Source organism: Pseudophryne corroboree, chromosome 4, assembly GCF_028390025.1.
Source record: "Pseudophryne corroboree isolate aPseCor3 chromosome 4, aPseCor3.hap2, whole genome shotgun sequence".
NCBI lineage: Eukaryota > Metazoa > Chordata > Amphibia > Anura > Myobatrachidae > Pseudophryne > Pseudophryne corroboree.
The window spans coordinates 193818963-193843687 of record NC_086447.1 but is presented as its reverse complement, the minus strand read 5'-3'; the positions used below and the strand labels follow the sequence as shown (position 1 = coordinate 193843687).

General features: G+C 45.6%; 1 protein-coding gene across 11 annotated transcripts in view; it reads left to right on the top strand.

Annotated features, from left to right (window-relative positions):
• ANKMY1 (ankyrin repeat and MYND domain containing 1) overlaps positions 1–24725 on the top strand; it is a 301516-nt gene that overhangs the window by 261755 nt on the left and 15036 nt on the right. For 7 of the 11 annotated variants that reach the window (XM_063915687.1, XM_063915678.1, XM_063915679.1 and 4 more), the window contains 6 exons: positions 2835–2987; positions 7379–7504; positions 14556–14693; positions 15903–16028; positions 19429–19581; positions 23381–23506. In XM_063915687.1, the coding sequence (XP_063771757.1) occupies positions 2835–2987; positions 7379–7504; positions 14556–14693; positions 15903–16028; positions 19429–19581; positions 23381–23506 (822 nt within the window). Of the gene's footprint in view, positions 1–2834; positions 2988–7378; positions 7505–14555; positions 14694–15902; positions 16103–19428; positions 19582–23380; positions 23507–24725 lie in introns of those variants that run through there. The other 4 variants (XM_063915680.1, XM_063915682.1, XM_063915681.1 and 1 more) reach the window with 4 other exon arrangements.

Genomic DNA, 24725 nt, shown 5'->3' with positions numbered 1-24725 from the left:
TGTCTATTGGCCTCAAATTGGGGTCCATTAAGGTTCAAATTTCGGCCCTGTCGATTTTCTTCCAGAAAGAATTGGCTTCAGTTCCTGAAGTCCAGAAGTTTGTCAAGGGAGTACTGCATATACAACCCCCTTTTGTGCCTCCAGTGGCACTGTGGGATCTCAACGTAGTTCTGGGATTCCTCAAATCACATTGGTTTAAACCGCTCAAATCTGTGGATTTGAAATATCTCACATGGAAAGTGACCATGATGTTCGCCCTGGCCTCGGCCAGGCGAGTGTCAGAATTGGCGGCTTTGTCTCACAAAAGCCCATATCTGATTGTCCATTCGGACAGGGCAGAGCTGCGGACTCGTCCCCAGTTTCTCCCTAAGGTGGTATCAGCGTTTCACCTGAACCAGCTTATTGTGGTACCTGCGGCTACTAGGGACTTGGAGGACTCCAAGTTGCTAGATGTTGTCAGGGCCCTGAAAATATAGGTTTTCAGGACGGCTGGAGTCTTGAAAACTGACTTGCTGTTATCCTGTATGCACCCAACAAACTGGGTGCTCTTGCTTCTAAGCAGACGATTGCTAGTTGGATGTGTAGTACAATTCAGCTTGCACATTCTGTGGCAGGCCTGCCACAGCCAAAATATGTAAATGCCCATTCCACAAGGAAGGTGGGCTCATCTTGGGCGGCTGCCCGAGGGGTCTCGGCTTTACAACTTTGCCGAGCTGCTACTTGGTCAGGGGCACACCCTGGCTGAGGAGGACCTGGAGTTCTCTCACTCGGTGCTGCAGAGTCATCCGCACTCTCCCGCCCGTTTGGGAGCTTTGGTATAATCCCCATGGTCCTGACGGAGTCCCCAGCATCCACTTAGGACGTCAGAGAAAATAAGAATTTACTTACCGATAATTCTATTTCTCGTAGTCCGTAGTGGATGCTGGGCGCCCATCCCAAGTGCGGATTGTCTGCAATACTTGTACATAGTTATTGTTACAAAAATCGGGTTATTATTGTTGTGAGCCATCTTTTCAGAGGCTCCGCTGTTATCATGCTGTTAACTGGGTTCAGATCACAGGTTGTACAGTGTGATTGGTGTGGCTGGTATGAGTCTTACCCGGGATTCAAAATCCTTCCTTATTGTGTACGCTCGTCCGGGCACAGTATCCTAACTGAGGCTTGGAGGAGGGTCATAGGGGGAGGAGCCAGTGCACACCACCTGATCCTAAAGCTTTTACTTTTGTGCCCTGTCTCCTGCGGAGCCGCTATTCCCCATGGTCCTGACGGAGTCCCCAGCATCCACTACGGACTACGAGAAATAGAATTATCGGTAAGTAAATTCTTATTTTTATTTATAATCTTTTTTTTTCAAACATTGAAACAACGTTCAGGAACATTGCGACCATCGGAACATCGGTAACATTGCAACCATCGCAATTCTACCTTTTAGAGTCCGGGCAGCCGCCAGGTACACAGGGGTGGGGGGGGGGGGGGGGGGGTGGGGGGGGGGGCTTGGATGGGTTGTTTTACAATTCCCCAGCAGCTGCTATTGGGGGTCATTCTGAGTTGTTCGCTCTGTATTTTTCTTCGCATCGCAGCGATTTTCCGCTAACTGCGCATGCGCAATGTTCGCACTGCGACTGCGTCAAGTAAATCTGCTATGCAGTTAGGTATTTTACTCACGGCATTACAATGTTTTTTCTTCGTTCTGGTGATCGTAATGTGATTGACAGGAAGTGGGTGTTTCTGGGCGGAAACTGGTCGTTTTATGGGAGTGTGTGAAAAAACGCTACCGTTTCTGGGAAAAACGCGGGAGTGGCTGGAGAAACGGAGCAGTGTCTGGGCGAACGTTGGGTGTGTTTATGATGTCAAACCAGGAACGACAAGCACTGAACTGATCGCAGATGCCGAGTAAGTTTGAAGCTACTCAGAAACTGCTAAGAAGTGTCTAATCGCAATTTTGCTAAGCTTTCGTTCGCAATTTTGATAAGCTAAGATTCACTCCCAGTAGGCGGCGGCTTAGCGTGTGCAAAGCTGCTAAAAGCAGCTTGCGAGCGAACAACTCGGAATGACCCCCTTTGTCTGCAGCCGTTGTAAGGGGGGGTGAATCCTGCCGCGCTGACCGATCAGCAATTGTTGGCAGCACAGCAACAATGTGGGGAGGGTGCAGGGAGGCAAGTTTCCCTTCCTGCCGCTGCTAGCACTGTTTATCTGACTGGTCGCATCCTGTGCGACCAGGTGAGATAAAACACTGCCTGGTGTGGTCGCATCTGCTGCGACCATGCCAGGCAAGTGGTTAATTGTCACTGTGACCAGCAGGGTTAGGGGAGAATACGCATCCCGGCGCTTTCTCTCATCCACTATCCTTGCGGGTTGGCAGTAGCTGACTGCGGTGTTCCTTGTTTGCAGCTGTTAGACTACCTGCTCAGTCTGTCCTCAGTGCCGGGGCTGCAGCTGTGTGCTGGAGTACTTGTTGGCAGACTGATTCACACTGCTGGTCTTGCGCTGTGCGCACAGCATGGGATTGATTGTTTGCTCCGCTATCAATACAGTGCCCTCACCAGCCTGACGGAGGGGAGGGGGGTGGTAATGCATCCTGGGCTGATGGAGACTGCGGGATGAGAGCTCTGTGCCCCCTCAAATCCTCTGCCCAAGGCGCATGCCCACCCCCCCTCCCTCGTTATGGCCCTGCTCCAGTAACATGGCACCAGTACGGATATGGGACGCCATAGATGTGAGTGTACTTAAATGAGTGCAGGGTGTGCGGCGTGGTCCTATCATAGATACACCAATGATTAGACCTCATGCAGGAACTGGGCAACCTAACTACTTCTCTCTTTCTTTTTATAAAGGGAATCTCAGTGGCAAGATGTCTCCAGTAAAAATAACAAGGAACAAGATATCAGGGAGCCTACACACTGAGAAAGAGTCATCTCATCCTGACCGATGGCCCCATACAAGCCAGGACTGTGTTCCAAGTGCCTGTGAGAGCAAAAATAATAGTGGTATACAACATAGTAGACATAATAACCACTTTGTTTCTAGTGTAAGCAGACATTGGGGCTGTTTTTATTTAGTGTCACATTTTTTCATTGCTTATGTGTGCTTATTTGAGTGCACTTACAATATGCAAGGTACTTACAGGGGTGTAGTATGGTATGCCGGCGGCCAGGCACCTGGCGACCAGCATACCGGCGCCGGGAGCCTGAACGGCGGCATACCGACAGTGTGGCGAGCGCAAATGAGCCCCTTGCGGGCTCGCTACACTCGCCACGTTGCGGGCACGGTGGCGTGCTACGCGCACCACGCTATTTTATTCTTCCACCAGGGGGGTCGTGGACCCCCACGAGGGAGAGAAAGTGTCGGTATGCCGGCTGTCGGGATTCCGGCGCCGTTATACTGTGCGCTGGGATCCCGACAGTCGGCATACTGAAGACCACCACTTACAGTACTACAGGGCTCACATAGCCACTCTCCTAGTGTGGAAGTATTCTACTCTCTACAAACATACCACCCTCCACCTGGGTAGACTAGAACAAAGCCTGGGCCATTTGTTGCTGGACTCTCTATGGGGTCAAATTGTTTTAGATATGTTTAATGTAAAAACTTATCCCAGAGGCATTTTGGGGGTCAGTAGTGATGAGACACAGAAAATAGCAATTACAGTATACAAATTGCATTAAAAGATGATCCTCATGTGTGGTAATAAGACATAGTGGATAGGAAACGTGATGTTTGTAAAAAAAAAAATTAGGAAAGTGGAGGTAGATGACAATAATGACAATGTTATGCAAATGACATTAGTGTAAATAATTAGAGATCGTTAAATCCAAGTACTAGGGAAATGTAATGCAAAAAGGAAATCAGGGCAGCTAAAATAGAAAACGAAAAGCAAATCGCTAAGGAGAGTTAAACTAACCCTAAAAAATTCTGTAAATACGTAAATGGCAAGAGGCTAAAAAAACAAAATATAGGACCATTAAAAAGTGAACTGGGATTCTTAATAAATTATTACAAAGAAAAAGCTGAAATATAGAACACATTTTTTTCATCAGTGTTTACTAGAGAGGATCAGATGGTGGGATTAGTAAGTAACAATAATAATAGTAATGTTAAAGGCCCGTTGCTTAATACTTATATGTCTGAGCGATTAAAAAAAAATTAAGATTAATAAATCTCCTGGTCCAGATGGACTTAATTCTAGGGTTCTAATGGAGCTAAACGCTAAAATAGCAAGGCCACTGGTTCTGATTTTCACTGATTCACTTGCATCAGGCATGGTACCAAAGAATTTGCGTGTAGCAGAGGTAGTCCCAATATTTAAAAAGGGCATTAAACTCCATCCTGGTAACTATAAACCGGGTAGTCTGACATCAATAGTGGGTGAACTTTTGGAAAGTATACTAAGGGATAGCATATAGGAGTACTTGGAGAACTCCCATGCTATTAAGAACCAGCATGGTTTTGTGAGAAATAGGTCATGTCAAACTAATTTGATTAGCTTCTATGAGACAATAAGCGACAATCTTGACCAGGGTAACGCAGTTGATGTGTTCTATCTTGATTTTGCAAAAGCTTTCTACACAGTGAGGCTGATTTTCAAATTAAGGCAGCTTGGTATAGGAAACACTATTTGTACATGGGTGAGTAATTGCCTTGATAACAGCGAGTGGTGGTTAATGGGATGTTTTCCACCTGGGCTAAAGTAATAAGTGGAATACCGCAGGGTTCTGTGCTGGGGCCATTATTGTTTAACATATTTATAAAAGATCTAGGAGACGGTTTAGCACATGTTCAATTTTTGCAGATGATACTAAAATATGTAGGGTAATCAAGTCTTTGGGGGTGTTCATTGATAGTAGTTTAGCAGCAGTACCTAATGTCAAAGTGCAGCAACTAAGGCAGATAAGGTGTTAACATGCATTAAAAGGGGAATTACGTCAAGGGACAATATCGTAATGCTGCCACTGTACAAATCATTTGTACGGCTGCATCTTGAGTATTGTGTACAGTTCTCGGCACCACACTATAAAAGAGAAATACTGTATTAGAACTTGAAAGAGTTCAGAGGTGAGCTACCAAATTAATTAAGGGGTTGGAAACACTGGACTTAGGGGGTCATTCCGAGTTGTTCGCTCGCTAGCAGTTTTTAGCAGCCGTGGAAACGCTATGCCGCCTCTTAGCTTAGCAGAAGTGCGAACGAAAGGATTGCAGAGCGGCTACAAAATTATTTTGTGCAGTTTCAGAGTAGCTTCAGACCTACTCAGCACTTGCGATTACTTCAGACTGTTCAGTTCCTGTTTAGACATCACGAACACGCCCTGCGTTTGCCCAGACACACCTTCATTTTTCCTGGCACGCCTGCGTTTTTTCAAACACTCCCTGAAAACGGTCAGTTGACACCCAGAAACGCCCTCTTCCTGTCAATTACTCTGCGGCCAGCAGTGCGACTGAAAAGCTTCGCAAGACCTTGTGTGAAACTACAACGTTCGTTGTAATAGTACGATGCGCCGCATACGCATGCGCAGAAATTACTTTTTTTGCCTAAACGCTGCACAGCGAGCGAAAGCAGCTAGCGATCAACTCGGAATGACCCCCTATGAGGAGAGGCTTTCTAGGTTAGATGTGTTTTCACTAGAAATGAGTCGACTAAGAAGAGATATGATTAATATATTTACAAATATATAAAGGGATAATATACAGAGCTATCAGGGGATTTTGTTTATTAAGAGACCTCTACACAAAACACGCGGATACCCACTAAGGCTTGAGGAGAGGAAATTTCGTACTCAGCGCAGGAAAGGATTCTTCACTGTAAGGGCAATACGAATATGAAATTCACTGTCAGAGAAGATTGTAATGGCGCACTCAGTCAATACGTTTAAAAATGTATTAGATAAATTTCTAATGGAAAAAGATATCCAAAGATATTACCTTTAACCAGATTAGAATAGGGAATATAATATAATTCAGGTTGAATTTGGTGGACTACTGGTCTTTTTTCAACCTCATCAACTATGTTACTATGTTACTATGTAATTTATACACTGGGAGGTTAGCCCTACAGGGCAAACAGTGGTGGAGACGATAAGTAGCAAGATGAATCTACAAGGAAAAGGTTAACAATGAATGAATATATCATACTAAGGAATAATGAAATTGGAAAAGGGAAATAAATAAGTGCAGGATATATAGATATATAACTAAATAAAGAGGTGCATAAAATAGAAATATACTTTAGGTGGCAGGTTTCTTTCTGGCCAGACGCGTTTCACCACACGCATCTAACAACATTTGAGCAGTTCACCCCTTTGTTTGGTGTTGTGATCAGTGTGTGCAATCAAGTTATACAGGGTCTAGTGGACTGTAGCATTTGGTTATACTGTCTACTGTTACTTTTGTTTTGTTTTGAGTTACAGTATTACAGTATACAATATAGAATAGTATGTACAACCATTGGATGGTGTGTAACTATGTGAACTTTAATGCATGCTCCACAATACAGCAGAATACAGTATTTAAAAGAGCAAAAGTCATAGTATCACATTGGTCTTGCAACATAGTGGCTGATTTGGAAATACATCAGTTTTCATAGTGTAAAATACGCAATCTGGCTCTGCACACACTGGCTTATCTATAATAGGTGCAGTGTGTGCTGGGTCCAGAGGGGGCCACACTGCACACACTGCACCCATTTCTTCTATACTTGCCTTTCCAGCGTCCATCGGTGACCGTGTGTGGGCCGCCTCCTCTCCCGTAGCCGTCACCGCCGCTGCTAGCACACTGAGCACTAGAGACTCTGAAACAGTGCCAGAGTGCACAGCGCATGCGCAGGACTCTGGAAAAATGGCGTGGCTGCCATTTTTTGCGGAGTCCTATGCATGCACTGTAGAGTCTCAGTGCTCAAAGCGCTAACAGCGGTTCTGCCGGCTACGGCCTTTCATGAAGGTTTCCAGTCCCACTGATATACAGTAAGGCATACTTTTGTTATACTGGTGATAAATGATTGCTGTGAGGCAATATCTAGAGAGGAGGGGGCCCACACACGGAGACTGCACATGGGTCCCCTCCTTTCTAGATACGCCTCTGTCTGCACATGACCGCAAAATGTATAAACAACGCATGAGTAAAGTAATGAACTCACAGAGCTTTCCATACCTATAGTATGAGTCTTTACAGCTCTCTCAGGTGAACTGCAGCTTGTTGTTAATCAAACTCCTATAGCTCACGTACTGGGAGTTATAACTGAGCAACAGCAGCAGAGCTACATGTTGGCTTCACATAGAAAGTATCCTGGGATAGAATGAGCTAATGTCACAGGCGTATGCAGAAAGATGCCATCGTTACATCTCATTCAGGAACTGTGCACCTTAACTACTTCTCTTTGTTTTAAAAGGGAAGGTCAGTGACAAGATGTCCCCAACCAAAGGAACAAGGAGCCAACCATTAAAGCCTCTCCACCCCGAGAGAGAATCATCCCAGCCTGACCAAACGGCTCGTACAAGTCGGGATTATGATCCAAGTACTGTATATATGAGAACTACAGCTATAATTAGTGGCAGTACTTACCTCATTTCTACAGTAAAGCAGAGGACTGTAAGCCGACTATTCGGGCTGTCTTTAGTTATCAGTGTCATAACGTTATATGTACATTTCTATGTGAGCTCATTTGAATGCACTTACAGTAGTAAAGAGCTCACCTATGCAGTCTCCTAGCATGGAAGCATTGTGGTCCCTACATGAGACAATCCTCCGCCTAGTTACACTGGAAGAAGTTATACTGTGACGCCCTGAGTTGTTCCAGACTTCCTTGATTTATATGTATTGTACCAGGCGGTGTGGCATATAACCTTATCCCAGCAGGGGTTTGTGGATTTAAGAACAAGAATAAAATAGTGGGAATGTTGTTTGTTATAGGCACACAAAATAACTTTATACATTATGATAAATTATCTTAAATCAGTGTAATTAAAAATATGGATGGTAATTAGATAGAAGGTGGTTTGCGCCCATGTTTTCTAGGAGTGCTGAGGCCAGGTTCTGTGTCTTTCTATGTAGTCTTCCTGGCCTCAGCTATGGAGCGGAGAGTGCCAATGTGAGTAACCTCAGGGATACTCCGATGGCTGATGATCTCACAGATGATCCAGTTGGATGTACAATGCCAGGAGGAGGCACTTTCTGCTGCATTACATATATTCATATTGCTGTGCATTCACCTCTGAATCAGGCCCATAATTACAATGATAGTGAAACATAATATGTATACGATGTGAGGGCGGTCCCAGTAAGACTTGTTCTGACTTTTCCGAATGAGGAGAAGGGGGATGAGAACAGAAAACCAGGAGGCCGCTCACATGGAGCACTGGACATGAAATGAAATAAGCTCAATAACATCATTTGTTATGGGGGCATTATTTATTTGATAGTGGGTTAATTATTCAATAGTGGGATCATTATTTATTTATTTGATATTGGGGGCACTCGTTTTTTAATTTATTAGCGGGGCCACACATGCAGTGCACACTTGGGCCACTACCAGTGAGTATGCACTAGCACTTCATGTGCAACTGGTACTTGTAGTGCTACACTCATAGTACATGCACTATATTCACACTGTATTATGTATTATGTTGGTAGCCAATGGCTACTCAGCATTGGGTCTGAACTCCACAGGTGACGCAGTCTGATCAATTTCTTAGCGAAATCCCTTTCCCAGAAGTTCAGACCAATTATGTGCAGGATGGGCTGCTGTTGAAAGGGAGGGGATATTTTTTATTTCTCTGACGTCCTAGTGGATGCTGGGGACTCCGTCAGGACCATGGGGAATAGCGGCTCCGCAGGAGACAGGGCACAAAAGTAAAAGCTTTAGGATCAGGTGGTGTGCACTGGCTCCTCCCCCTATGACCCTCCTCCAAGCCTCAGTTAGATTTTTGTGCCCGGCCGAGAAGGGTGCAATCTAGGTGGCTCTCCTAAAGAGCTGCTTAGAGTAAAAGTTTTGTTAGGTTTTTTATTTTCAGTGAGTCCTGCTGGCAACAGGCTCACTGCATCGAGGGACTTAGGGGAGAGAAGTGAACTCACCTGCGTGCAGGATGGATTGGCTTCTTAGGCTACTGGACACCATTAGCTCCAGAGGGAGTCGGAACACAGGTCTCACCCTGGGGTTCGTCCCGGAGCCGCGCCGCCGACCCCCTTGCAGATGCCGAAAAGTGAAGAGGTCCAGAAACCGGCAGCAGAAGACTTTTCAGTCTTCATAAGGTAGCGCACAGCACTGCAGCTGTGCGCCATTGTTGTCAGCACACTTCATAGCAGCGGTCACTGAGGGTGCAGGGCGCTGGGGGGGGCGCCCTGGGCAGCAATGATAGTACCTTATTCTGGCTAAAAATACATCACATATAGCCCCTGGGGGCTATATGGATGTATTTAACCCCTGCCAGGTCTCAGAAAAACGGGAGAAGAAGCCCGCCGAAAAGGGGGCGGGGCCTATTCTCCTCAGCACACAGCGCCATTTTCCCTCACAGAAATGCTGGTGGGAAGGCTCCCAGGCTCTCCCCTGCACTGCACTACAGAAACAGGGTTAAAACAGAGAGGGGGGGCACTTATTTGGCGATATGACTATATATATTAAAATGCTATAAGGGAAAAACACTTATATAAAGGTTGTCCCTGTATAATTATAGCGTTTTTGGTGTGTGCTGGCAAACTCTCCCTCTGTCTCCCCAAAGGGCTAGTGGGGTCCTGTCCTCTATCAGAGCATTCCCTGTGTGTGTGCTGTGTGTCGGTACGTGTGTGTCGACATGTATGAGGACGATGTTGGTGAGGAGGCGGAGCAATTGCCTGTAATGGTGATGTCACTCTCTAGGGAGTCGACACCGGAATGGATGGCTTATTTAAGGAATTACGTGATAATGTCAACACGCTGCAAGGTCGGTTGACGACATGAGACGGCCGGCAAACCAATTAGTACCTGTCCAGGCGTCTCAAACACCGTCAGGGGCGTTAAAACGTCCTTTTACCTCAGTCGGTCGACACAGACACAGACACGGACACTGACTCCAGTGTCGACGGTGAAGAAACAAACGTATTTTCCTTTAGGGCCACACGTTACTTGTTAAGGGCAATGAAGGAGGTGTTACATATTTCTGATACTACAAGTACCACAAAAAAGGGTATTATGTGGAGTGTGAAAAAACTACCTGTAGTTTTTCCTGAATCAGATAAATTAAATGAAGTGTGTGATGATGCGTGGGTTTCCCCCGATAGAAAATTATTGGCGGTATACCCTTTCCCGCCAGAAGTTATGGCGCGTTGGGAAACACCCCTTAGGGTGGATAAGGCGCTCACACGCTTATCAAAACAAGTGGCGGTACCGTCTCCAGATAGGGCCGCCCTCAAGGAGCCAGCTGATAGGAGGCTGGAAAATATCCTAAAAAGTATATACACACATACTGGTGTTATACTGCGACCAGCGATCGCCTCAGCCTGGATGTGCAGCGCTGGGGTGGCTTGGTCGGATTCCCTGACTGAAAATATTGATACCCTTGACAGGGACAGTATTTTATTGACTATAGAGCATTTAAAGGATGCATTTCTATATATGCGAGATGCACAGAGGGATATTTGCACTCTGGCATCAAGAGTAAGTGCGATGTCCATATCTGCCAGAAGTTGTTTATGGACACGACAGTGGTCAGGTGATGCAGATTCCAAACGGCACATGGAAGTATTGCCGTATAAAGGAGAAAAAGACAACGTCTTTTCAGCCTCAGTCCTTTCGTCCCCATAAGGGCAAGCGGGCAAAAGGCCAGTCATATCTGCCATGGGATAGAGGAAAGGGAAGAAGACTGCAGCAGGCAGCCCATTCCCAGAAACAGAAGCCCTCCACCGCTTCTGCCAAGTCCTCAGCATGACGCTGGGGCCGTACAAGCGGACTCAGGTGCGGTGGGGGGGGTCGTCTCAAGAGTTTCAGCACGCAGTGGGCTCACTCGCAAGTGGACCCCTGGATCCTACAAGTAGTATCCCAGGGGTACAGATTGGAAATTCGAGACGTCTCCCCCTCGCAGGTTCCTGAAGTCTGCTTTACCAACGTCTCCCTCCGACAGGGAGGCAGTAGTGGAAACAATTCACAAGCTGTATTCCCAGCAGGTGATAATCAAAGTACCCCTCCTACAACAAGGAAAGGGGTATTATTCCACACTATATTGTGGTACTGAAGCCAGACGGCTCGGTGAGACCTATTCTAAATCTGAAATAGTTGAACACTTACATACAAAGGTTCAAATCAAGATGGAGTCACTCAGAGCAGTGATAGCGAACCAGGAAGAAGGGGACTATATGGTGTCCCGGGACATCAGGGATGCTTACCTCCATGTCCCAATTTGCCCTTCTCACCAAGGGTACCTCAGGTTCGTGGTACAGAACTGTCACTATCAGTTTCAGACGCTGCCGGTTGGATTGTCCACGGCACCCCGGGTCCTTACCAAGGTAATGGCCGAAATGATGATTCTTCTTCAAAGAAAATGGACGATCTCCTGATAGGGGCAAGGTCCAGAGAACAGTTGGAGGTCGGAGTAGCACTATCTCAAGTAGTTCTACGACAGCACGGGTGGATTCTAAATATTCCAAAACCGCAGCTGTTTCCGACGACACGTCTGCTGTTCCTAGGGATGATTCTGGACACAGTCCAGAAAAAGGTGTTTCTCCCGGAGAAGAAAGCCAGGGAGTTATCCGAGCTAGTCAGGAACCTCCTAAAACCAGGAAAAGTGTCAGTGCATCATTGCACAAGGGTCCTGGGAAAAATGGTGGCTTCTTACGAAGCGATTCCATTCGGTAGATTTCACGCAAGAACTTTTCAGTGGGATCTGCTGGAAAAATGGTCCGGATCGCATCTTCAGATGCATCAGCGGATAACCCTGTCTCCAAGGACAAGGGTGTTTCTTCTGCGGTGGCTGCAGAGTGCTCATCTACTAAAGGGCCGCAGACTCGGCATTCAGGACTGGGTCCTGGTGACCACGGATGCCAGCCTGAGAGGCTGGGGAGCAGTCACACAGGGAAAAAATTTCCAGGGAGTGTGATCAAGTCTGGAGACTTCTCGCCACATAAATATACTGGAGCTAAGGGCAATTTACAATGTTCTAAGCTTAGCAAGACCTCTGCTTCAAGGTCAGCCGGTATTGATCCAGTGGGACAACATCACGGCAGTCGCCCACGTAAACAGACAGGGCGGCACAAGAAGCAGGAGGGCAATGGCAGAAACTGCAAGGATTCTTCACTGGGCGAAAAATCATGTGATAGCACTGTCAGCAGTGTTCATTCCGGGAGTGGACAACTGGGAAGCAGACTTCCTCAGCAGGCACGACCTCCACCCGGGAGAGTGGGGACTTCATCGGGAAGTATTCCACATGATTGTGAACCGTTGGGAAAGACCAAAGGTGGACATGATGGCGTCCCGCCTGAACAAAAAACTGGACAGGTATTGCGCCAGGTCAAGAGACCCTCAAGCAATATCTGTGGACGTTCTGGTAACACCGTGGGTGTACCAGTCGGTGTATGTGTTCCCTCCTCTGCTTCTCATAACCAAGGTACTGAGAATTATAAGACGTAGAGGAGTAAGAACTATACTCGTGGCTCCGGATTGGCCAAGAAGGACGTGGCACCCGGAACTTCAAGAAATGCTCACAGAGGACTCATGGCCTCTGCCGCTAAGAAGGGACTTGCTTCAGCAAGTACCAGGTCTGTTCCAAGACTTACCGCGGCTGCGTTTGACGGCATGGCGGTGGAACGCCAGATCCTAAGGGAAAAAGGCATTCCGGAAGAGGTCATTCCTACCCTGGTCAAAGCCAGGAAGGAGGTGACCGCAAAACATTATCACCACATGTGGCGAAAATATGTTGCGTGGTGTGAGGCCAGGAAGGCCCCACGAAGAAATTTCAACTCGGTCGATTCCTGAATTTCCTGCAAACAGGAGTGTCTATGGGCCTCAAATTGGGGTCCATTAAGGTTCAAATTTCGGCCCTGTCAATTTTCTTCCAGAAAGAATTGGCTTCAGTTCCTGAAGTCCAGAAGTTTGTCAAGGGAGTATTGCATATACAACCCCCTTTTTGTGCCTCCAGTGGCACTGTGGGATCTCAACGTAGTTCTGGGATTCCTCAAATCACATTTTAAACCGCTCAAATCTGTGGATTTGAAATATCTCACATGAAAAGTGACCATGCTGTTGGCCCTGGCCTCGGCCAGGCGAGTGTCAGAATTGGCGGCTTTGTCTCACAAAAGCCATATCTGATTGTCCATTCGGACAGGGCAGAGCTGCGGACTCATCCCCAGTTTCTTCCTAAGGTGGTGTCAGCGTTTCACCTGAACCAGCTTATTGTGGTACCTGCGGCTACTAGGGACTTGGAGGACTCCAAGTTGCTAGATGTTGTCAGGGCCCTGAAAATATAGGTTTCCAGGACGGCTGGAGTCAGGAAAACTGACTCGCTGTTATCCTGTATGCACCCAACAAACTGGGTGCTCTTGCTTCTAAGCAGACGATTGCTCGTTGGATTTGTAGCACATTTCAACTTGCACATTCTGTGGCAGGCCTGCCACAGCCTAAATCTGTCAAGGCCCATTCCACAAGGAAGGTGGGCTCATCCTGGGCGGCTGCCCGAGGGTTCTCGGCATTACAACTCTGCCGAGCAGCTACGTGGTCGGGGGAGAACACGTTTGTAAAATTCTACAAATTTGATACCCTGGCTAAAGAGGACCTGGAGTTCTCTCATTCGGTGCTGCAGAGTCATCCGTACTCTCCCGCCCGTTTGGGAGCTTTGGTATAATCCCCATGGTCCTGACTGAGTCCCCAGCATCCACTAGGACGTCAGAGAAAATAAGATTTTACTTACCGATAAATCTATTTCTCGTAGTCCGTAGTGGATGCTGGGCGCCCATCCCAAGTGCGGATTGTCTGCAATACTTGTACATAGTTATTGTTACAAAAATCGGGTTATTATTGTTGTGAGCCATCTTTTCAGAGGCTCCGCTGTTATCATGCTGTTAACTGGGTTCAGATCACAGGTTGTACAGTGTGATTGGTGTGGCTGGTATGAGTCTTACCCGGGATTCAAAATCCTTCCTTATTGTGTACGCTCGTCCGGGCACAGTATCCTAACTGAGGCTTGGAGGAGGGTCATAGGGGGAGGAGCCAGTGCACACCACCTGATCCTAAAGCTTTTACTTTTGTGCCCTGTCTCCTGCGGAGCCGCTATTCCCCATGGTCCTGACGGAGTCCCCAGCATCCACTACGGACTACGAGAAATAGATTTATCGGTAAGTAAAATCTTATTATTTGCATGTATTTGTAGCCACCTCCCAGTCATCCCCAATGAATACCCACCTGGCATTGTGCTAGAGACCACTGCACATGTGCAGGTCTCCAGGAACATGGCACCAGTGCGGACATGGGACTCCAGAGAGGTGAGTATAATTAAATGAATGCATGGTGTGCGGTGTGGTGCCATCATAGATACACCAATGATTAGAACCCATGCAGGAACTGTGCAACGTAACTACTTCTCTCTTTTTTCTTTTTTTTTATAAAGGGAATCTCAGTGGCAAGATGTCTCCAGTAAAAATAACAAGGAACAAGATATCAAGGAGCCTACACACTGAGAAAGAGTCATCTCATCCTGACCGATGGGCCCACACAAGTCAGGACTGTGTCCCAAGTACCAGTAGGAGTAACAGTTATAATTCTACTCTCTACAAACACACCACCCTCCACCTGGGTAGACTAGAACAAAGCCTGGGCCATGTGTTGCTGGACTCTCTATGGGGTCACATTGTTTTAGATATGTTGGATGTAAAAACTTTCCCAGGGGTATTTTGGGGGTCGTTCGTGATGAGACACAGAAAATAGAAATGATACAAATTGCGTTAAAAGAAGATGATCCTCGTGTGTGGTAATAAGACATAGTGGATAGGAAACGTGATGTTTGTAAAAAAAAAATTGGGAAAGTGAGGGTAGATGACAATAATGACAATGTTATGCAAATGACATTAGTGTAAATAATTAGAGAGCGTTATATCCAAGTACTAGGGAAATGTAATTTATACACTGGGAGGTTAGCCCTACAGGGCAAACAGTGGTGGAGCTGATAAGTAGCCAGATGGATCTATATGGAAAAGGAAAACAATGAATGAATATGTCATACAAAGGAATAATGAAATTTGGAAAAGGGAAATACATAAGTTCAGGACATACTGTATAGATATGTAAATAAATAAAGAGGTACATAAGATAGAAATAACATTTAGGTGGCAGGTTTCTTTCTGTACAGATGTGTTTCACCATATGTTAGCTTTCAAATCTGCATCTACCAACATTTGGGCAGTTCACCCCTTTGTTTGGTGTTGTAATCAGTGGTTGTGATCAGTGTTCAATCAAGTGATACAGCGTCTAGTGGACCGTACAATTTGGTTATACTGTCCACTGTTACTTTTAGTTGTTTTGAGTTACAGTATTACAGTATACAATAGTATGTACAACCATTGGATGGTGTATAATCATGTGAACTTTAATGCATGCTCTACAATACAGCAGAATGCAGTATTTAAAAGAGCAAAAGTCATTTTATCACCTTGGTCTGGCAACATAATGGCTGACTAGGAAATACACTGGTTTTCATAGTGTAAAATGCGCAAACTGGCTCAGCGTATGCACGCAAAATGTATAAACAATGCAGCTTGTTGTCAATCTCCCATCAAACTCCTACAGCACACGTACTGGGAGTTATAACTGAGCAACAGCAGCAGAGCTACATGTTGGCTTCACATATGAAGTATCCTGGGATAGAATGAGCTAATGTCACAGGTGTATGCAGAAAGATGCCATCGTTACATCTCATTCAGGAACTGTGCACCTTAACTACTTCTCTTTGTTTTCAAAGGGAAGGTCAGTGACAAGATGTCCCCAACCAAAGGAACAAGGAGACAACCATCAAAGCCTCTCCGCCCCGAGAGAGAGTCATCCCAGCCTGACCAAACGGCTCGTACAAGTCGGGATTATGATCCAAGTACTGTATATATGAGAACTACAGCTATAATTAGTGGCAGTACTTACCTCATTTCTACAGTAAAGCAGAGGACTGTAAGCCGACTATTCGGGCTGTCTTTAGTTATCAGTGTCATAACGTTATATGTACATTTCTATGTGAGCTCATTTGAATGCACTTACAGTAGTAAAGAGCTCACCTATGCAGTCTCCTAGCATGGAAGCATTGTGGTCCCTACATGAGACAATCCTCCACCTACTTACACTGGAAGAAGTTATACTGTGACGCCCTGAGTTGTTCCAGACTTCCTTGATTTATATGTATTGTACCAGGCGGTGTGGCATATAACCTTATCCCAGGAGGGGTTTGTGGATTTAAGAACAAGAATAAAATAGTAGGAATGTTGTTTGTTATAGGCACACAAAATAACTTTATACATTATGATAAATTATCTTAAATCAGTGTAATTAAAAATATGGATGGTAATTAGATAGAAGGTGGTTTGCGCCCATGTTTTCTAGGAGTGCTGAGGCCAGGTTCTGTGTCTTTCTATGTAGTCTTCCTGGCCTCAGCTATGGAGCGGAGAGTGCCAATGTGAGTAACCTCAGGGATACTCCGATGGCTGATGGTCTCAAAGATGATCCAATAGGATGTACAATGCCAGGAGGAGGCACTTACTGCTGCATTACATGTATTCATATTGCTGTGCATTCACCTCTGAATCAGGCCCATAATTACAATGATAGTGAAACATAATATGTATACGCTGTGAGGGCGGTCCCAGTAAGACTTGTTCTGACTTTACCAAATGAGGAGAAGTGGGAAGAGAACAGAAAACCAGGAGGCCGCTCACATGGAGCACTGGACAAGATATAAAATAAGCTCAATACCATAATTTGTTATGGGGGCATTATTTATTTGATAGTGGGTTAATTATTTATTTATTTGATATTGGGGGCAGTCGTTTTTAATTTATTAGCGGGGCCACACATGCAGTGCACACTTGGGCCACTACCAGTGAGTATGCACTAGTACTTCATGTGCAACTGGTACTTGTAGTGCTACACTCATAGTACATGCACTATATTCGCACTACATTATATTGGTAGCCAATGGCTACTCAGCATTGGGTCAGAACTCTACAGATGACGCAGTCTGATCAATTTCTTAGCGAAATCCCTTTCCCAGAAGATCAGACCAATTATGTGCAGGCTGGGCTGCTGTTGAAAGGGAGGGGATATTTTTTATTTTTCATTATTTATTAAATTTTTGCCCTTAGTGACAAGCAAATATCTCAGGCTGTGTTTCAGCTCTTGCCTGCCAACATCAGGTTTTTTGTAGCTAATAAGTGGAGTTCTGAAACTCATATCGTAGATGTGCGATAAAACGCACATCTATGATCAAAATCTCTGACTTGCAGGGGGGCGCCCAGCACAAATCTACTCCTCCCGCATGCTAGGCCCTAGCCCCCTCCCCTCCACCACCTTGCAGACGTGCAAAAACATCCCACAGCAGCAATGGTTTCGCACCTGCCGAGTAGCTCCCTGCCTAGGCAGCCTAGCTGTGAAGGCAGGTGGCTACCCACCATGTTTAGGGTTGCAGCAGCTGCGCGTGACGTCATGCAGCCACCGTAGCCTGCCCTGAAAACAGTTCGGACACGCCTGCATTGTCGGGACCTCGCCCCCTAACACCGCCAACATGCCCCCTCCCGCCCCACAACCGCCTCTGCCTGCCAATCAGGCAGAGGCGATCGCACAAGTGAGATGCTACTGCATCTAACTGTGTGCACACGTGCAGTGCAGCTTCTGCGCGTGCGCACACTACACTGGGCATCGAACTGCGAATGCTGCCGCTGCAGCATTCCAGCCTGAATTAGGCCCCATATTTGCATGTATTTGTAGCTACCTCTCAGTCATCGCTGATGAATACCCACCTGGCATTGTGCTACAGACCACAGCACAGAGTATAACAGCAGCTGGTAAAAGGGAGACATAGCCACAGTACACGTATAATGTCCAAGTCCACATAAGGCGAAATGTCACTATTGATTAGCACAGTAATTGTGCTGATTCCATGGACCAAATGTACTAGAGTGAGAGTTTCAGAAAATGAGAGATTTGGTAAGGTTTTGCAATGTTCTTTAAAGTGGCAATCATTTACACAGCAAGATCAACCTGGTTTTGCAGTGTAAATAATTGCCACTTAAAAAAAAACCCTGAAAAACCTTACCAAATCTCATTTTCTGAAACGCTCACTCTATTACATTTGGCCCCATGTGTTTGTTGTGGTGTCTGTGTTAAGACACATCGCTTCTATTAACCACTTAACTGACAATTTTTCCCCCAAAAAAACCTCTCAGAAATTGTCTGGGTTTTTTATGAGTGTACTAGGTGAAGAACATGAATTTAACCCTATGCAAAATTATTTTAGTTTAAAAAAACACATTATTTTTATTTAAAATCTTTTTTTTTTCCAAACATTGAAACAACGTTCAGGAACATTGCGACCATCGGAACATCGGTAACATTGCGACCATCGCAATTCTACCTTTTAGAGTCCGGGCAGCCGCCAGGTACACAGGGGTGGGGGGGGGGGGGGGTGGGGGGGGGCTTGGATGGGTTGTTTTACAATTCCCAGCAGCTGCTATTGTCTGCAGCCGTTGTAAGGGGGGGGGTGAATCCTGCCGCGCTGACCGATCAGCAATTGTCGGCAGCACAGCAACAATGTGGGGAGGGTGCAGGGAGGCAAGTTTCCCTTCCTGCCGCTGCTAGCACTGTTTATCTGACTGGTCGCATCCTGTGCGACCAGGTGAGATAAAACACTGCCTGGTGTGGTCGCATCTGCCGCGACCATGCCAGGCAAGTGGTTAATTGTCACTGTGACCAGCAGGGTTAGGGGGAATACGCATCCCGGCGCTTTCTCTCATCCACTATCCCTGCGGGTTGGCAGTAGCTGACTGCGGTGTTCCTTGTTTGCAGCTGTTAGACTACCTGGTCAGTCTGTCCTCAGTGCCGGGGCTGCAGCTGTGTGCTGGAGTACTTGTTGGCAGACTGATTCACGCTGCTGGTCTTGCGCTGTGCGCACAGCGTGGGACTGATTGTTTGCTCCGCTATCAATACAGTGCCCTCACCAGCCTGACGGAGGGGAGGGGGGTGGTAATGCATCCTGGGCTGATGGAGACTGCAGGATGAGAGCTCTGTGCCCCCTCAAATCCTGTGCCCAAGGCACATGCCCCCCCCCCCTCCCTCGTTATGACCCTGCTCCAGTAACATGGCACCAGTACGGACATGGGACGCCAGAGATGTGAGTGTACTTAAATGAGTGCAGGGTGTGCGGCGTGGTCCCATCATAGATACACCAATGATTAGACCTCATGCAGGAACTGGGCAACCTAACTACTTCTCTCTTTCTTTTTATAAAGGGAAACTCAGTGGCAAGATCTCTCCAGTAAAAATAATAAGGAACAAGATATCAGGGAGCCTACACACTGAGAAAGAGTCATCTCAACCTGACCGATGGCCCCATACAAGCCAGGACTGTGTTCCAAGTGCCTGTGAGAGCAAAAATAATAGTGGTAGACAACATAGTAGACATAATAACCACTTTGTTTCTAGTGTAAGCAGACATTGGGGCTGTCACATTTTTGCATTGCTTATGTGTGCTTATTTGAGTGCACTTACAATATGCAAGGTACTTACAGGGGTGTAGTATGGTATGCCGGCGGCCAGGCACCTGGCGACCAGCATAACGGCGCCGGGAGCCTGAACGGCGGCATACCGACAGTGTGGCGAGCGCAAATGAGCCCCTTGCGGGCTCGCTACACTCGCCACGTTGCGGGCACGGTGGCGCGCTACGCGCACCACGCTATTTTATTCTTCCACCAGGGGGGTCGTGGACCCCCACGAGGGAGAGAAAGTGTCGGTATGCCGGCTGTCGGGATTCCGGCACCGTTATACTGTGCGCCGGGATCCCGACAGGCAAGAGGCTAAAAAAAGAAAATTTAGGACCATTAAAAAGTGAACTGGGATTCTTAATAAATTATTACAAAGAAAAAGCTGAAATATAGAACACATTTTTTTCATCAGTGTTTACTAGAGAGGATCAGATGGTGGGATTAGTAAGTAACAATAATAATAGTAATGTTAAAGGCCCGTTGCTTAATACTTATATGTCTGAGGAAGTAGTCCGTGAGCGATTAAAAAAAATTAAGATTAATAAATCTCCTGGTCCAGATGGACTTCATTCTAGGGTTCTAATGGAGCTAAACGCTAAAATAGCAAGGCCACTGGTTCTGATTTTCACTGATTCACTTGCATCAGGCATGGTACCAAAGAATTGGCGTGTAGCAGAGGTAGTCCCAGTATTTAAAAAGGGCATTAAACTCCATCCTGGTAACTATAAACCGGGTAGTCTGACATCAATAGTGGGTAAACTTTTGGAAAGTATACTAAGGGATAGCATATAGGAGTACTTGGAGAACTCCCATGCTATTAATAAGAACCAGCATGGTTTTGTGAGAAATAGGTCATGTCAAACTAATTTGATTAGCTTCTATGAGACAATAAGCGACAATCTTGACCAGGGTAACGCAGTTGATGTGTTCTATCTTGATTTTGCAAAAGCTTTCTACACAGTGAGGCTGATTTTCAAATTAAGGCAGCTTGGTGTAGGAAACACTATTTGTACATGGGTGAGTAATTGCCTTGATAACAGGGAACAGCGAGTGGTGGTTAATGGGATGTTTTCCACCTGGGCTAAAGTAATAAGTGGAATACCGCAGGGTTCTGTGCTGGGGCCATTATTGTTTAACATATTTATAAAAGATCTAGGAGACGGTTTAGCACATGTTCAATTTTTGCAGATGATACTAAAATATGTAGGGTAATCAAGTCTTTGGGGGTGTTCATTGATAGTAGTTTAGCAGCAGTACCTAATGTCAAAGTGCAGCAACTAAGGCAGATAAGGTGTTAACATGCATTAAAAGGGGAATTACGTCAAGGGACAATATCGTAATGCTGCCACTGTACAAATCATTTGTACGGCTGCATCTTGAGTATTGTGTACAGTTCTCGGCACCACACTATAAAAGAGAAATACTGTATTAGAACTTGAAAGGGTTCAGAGGTGAGCTACCAAATTGATTAAGGGGTTGGAAACACTGGACTTAGGGGGTCATTCCGAGTGCGAACGAAAGGATTGCAGAGCGGCTACAAAATTATTTTGTGCAGTTTCAGAGTAGCTTCAGACCTACTCAGCACTTGCGATTACTTCAGACTGTTCAGTTCCTGTTTAGACATCACGAACACGCCCTGCGTTCGCCCAGACACACCTTCATTTTTCCTGGCACGCCTGCGTTTTTTCGAACACTCCCTGAAAACGGTCAGTTGACACCCAGAAACGCCCTCTTCCTGTCAATCACTCTGCGGCCAGCAGTGCGACTGAAAAGCTTCGCAAGACCTTGTGTGAAACTACAACGTTCGTTGTAATAGTACGATGCGCCGCATACGCATGCGCAGAAATTACTTTTTTTGCCTAAACGCTGCACAGCGAGCGATCAACTCGGAATGACCCCCTATGAGGAGAGGCTTTCTAGGTTAGATGTGTTTTCACTAGAAATGAGTCGACTAAGAAGAGATATGATTAATATATTTACAAATATATAAAGGGATAATATACAGAGCTATCAGGGGATTTTGTTTATTAAGAGACCTCTACACAAAACACGCGGACACCCACTAAGGCTTGAGGAGAGGAAATTTCGTACTCAGCGCAGGAAAGGATTCTTCACTGTAAGGGCAATACGAATATGAAATTCACTGTCAGAGAAGATTGTAATGGCGCACTCAGTCAATACGTTAAAAAATGTGTTAGATAAATTTCTAATGGAAAAAGATATCCAAAGATATTGCCTTTAGCCAGATTAGAATAAGGAATATAATATAATTCAGGTTGAACTTGGTGGACTACTGGTCTTTTTTCAACCTCATCAACTATGTTACTATGTTACTATGTAATTTATACACTGGGAGGTTAGCCCTACAGGGCAAACAGTGGTGGAGACGATAAGTAGCAAGATGAATCTACAAGGAAAAGGTTAACAATGAATGAATATATCATACTAAGGAATAATGAAATTGGAAAAGGGAAATACATAAGTGCAGGACATATAGATATATAACTAAATAAAGAGGTACATAACATAGAAATATACTTTAGGTGGCAGGTTTCTTTCTGGCCAGACGCGTTTCACCACACGCATCTAACAACATTTGAGCAGTTCATCCCTTTGTTTGGTGTTGTGATCAGTGTGTGCAATCAAGTTATACAGGGTCTAGTGGACTGTAGCATTTGGTTATACTGTCTACTGTTACTTTTGTTTTGTTTTGAGTTACAGTATTACAGTATACAATATAGAATAGTATGTACAACCATTGGATCGTGTGTAACTATGTGAACTTTAATGCATGCTCTACAATACAGCAGAATACAGTATTTAAAAGAGCAAAAGTCATTGTATCACATTGGTCTTGCAACATAGTGGCTGATTTGGAAATACATCAGTTTTCATAGTGTAAAATACGCAATCTGGCTCTGCACACACTGGCTTATCTATAATGGGTGCAGTGTGTGCTGGGTCCAGAGGGGGCCCACACTGCACACACTGCACCCATTTCTTCTATACTTGCCTTTTCAGCGTCCATCGGTGACCGTGTGTTGGCCGCCTCCTCTCCCGTAGCCGTCACCGCCGCTGCTAGCACACTGAGCACTAGAGACTCTGAAACAGTGCCAGAGTGCACAGCGCATGCGCAGGACTCTGGAAAAATGGCGTAGCTGCCATTTTTTGCGGAGTCCTATGCATGCACTGTAGAGTCTCAGTGCTCAAAGCGCTAACAGCGGTTCTGCCGGCTACGGCCTTTCATGAAGGTTTCCAGTCCCACTGATATACAGTAAGGCATACTTTTGTTATACTGGTGATAAATGATTGCTGTGAGGCAATATCTAGAGAGGAGGGGGCCCACACACGGAGACTGCACATGGGTCCCCTCCTTTCTAGATACGCCTCTGTCTGCACATGACCGCAAAATGTATAAACAACGCATGAGTAAAGTAATGAACTCACAGAGCTTTCCATACCTATAGTATGAGTCTTTACAGCTCTCTCAGGTGAACTGCAGCTTGTTGTTAATCAAACTCCTATAGCTCACGGTACTGGGAGTTATAACTGAGCAACAGCAGCAGAGCTACATGTTGGCTTCACATAGAAAGTATCCTGGGATAGAATGAGCTAATGTCACAGGCGTATGCAGAAGGATGCCATCGTTAGATCTCATTCAGGAACTGTGCACCTTAACTACTTCTCTTTGTTTTAAAAGGGAAGGTCAGTGACAAGATGTCCCCAACCAAAGGAACAAGGAGCCAACCATTAAAGCCTCTCCACCCCGAGAGAGAATCATCCCAGCCTGACCAAACAGCTCGTACAAGTCGGGATTATGATCCAAGTACCTATGAGAACTACAGTTATAATTAGTTGCAGTACTTACCTCCTTATTTCTACAGTAAAGCAGAGGACTGTAAGCCGACTATTCGGGCTGTCTTTAGTTATCAGTGTCATAACGTTACATTTACATTTCTATGTGAGCTCATTTGAATGCACTTACAGTAGTAAAGAGCTCACCTATGCAGTCTCCTAGCATGGAAGCATTGTGCTACCACCATGAGACAATCCTCCGCCTACTTACACTGGAAGAAGCTATACTGTGACGCACTGGGCTGTTCCAGACTTCCTTGATTTATATGTACCAGGCGGTGTGGCATATAACTTTATCCCAGCAAGGTTTTGTGGAGTTAAAGAATAATAAAATAGTAGGAATGTTGTTTGTTATAGGCACACAATATAACTTTATACATAAGCATGGATGGTAATTATAGATGGTGGTTTGCGCCCGTGTTTTCAAGGATTGCCGAGGCCAGGTTGTGTGTCTTTCTATGCAGTCTTCCTGGCCTCAGCTACGGAGCTGAGAGTGCCAATGTGAGTAACCTCAGGGATACTCCGATGGCTGATGGTCTCACAGATGATCCAGTTGGATGTACAATGCCAGGAGGAGACACTTTCTGCTGCATTACATATATTCATATTGCTGTGCATTCACCTCTGAATCAGGCCCATAATTACAATGATAGTGAAACATAATATGTATACGCTGTGAGGGCGGTCCCAGTAAGACTTGTTCTGACTTTACCGAATGAGGAGAAGGGGGATGGGAACAGAAAACCAGGAGGCCGCTCACATGGAGCACTGGACATGAAATGAAATAAGCTCAATACCATCATTTGTTATGGGGGCATTATTTATTTGATAGTGGGTTAGTTATTTATTTAATAGTGGGATCATTATTTATTTATTTGATATTGAGGGCAGTCATTTTTCATTTATTAGCGGGGCCACACATACAGTGCACACTTGGGCCACTACCAGTGAGTATGCACTAGCACTTCATGTGCAACTGGTACTTGTAGTGGTACACTCACAGTACATGCCCTATATTCACACTGTATTATGTTGGTAGCCAATGGCTACTCAGCATTGGGTCAGAACTCTACAGATGATGCAGTCTGATCAATTTCTTAGCGAAATCCCTTTCCCAGAAGATCAGACCAATTATGTGCAGGCTGGGCTGCTGTTGAAAGGGAGGGGATATTGTTATTTTTATTTTCTCA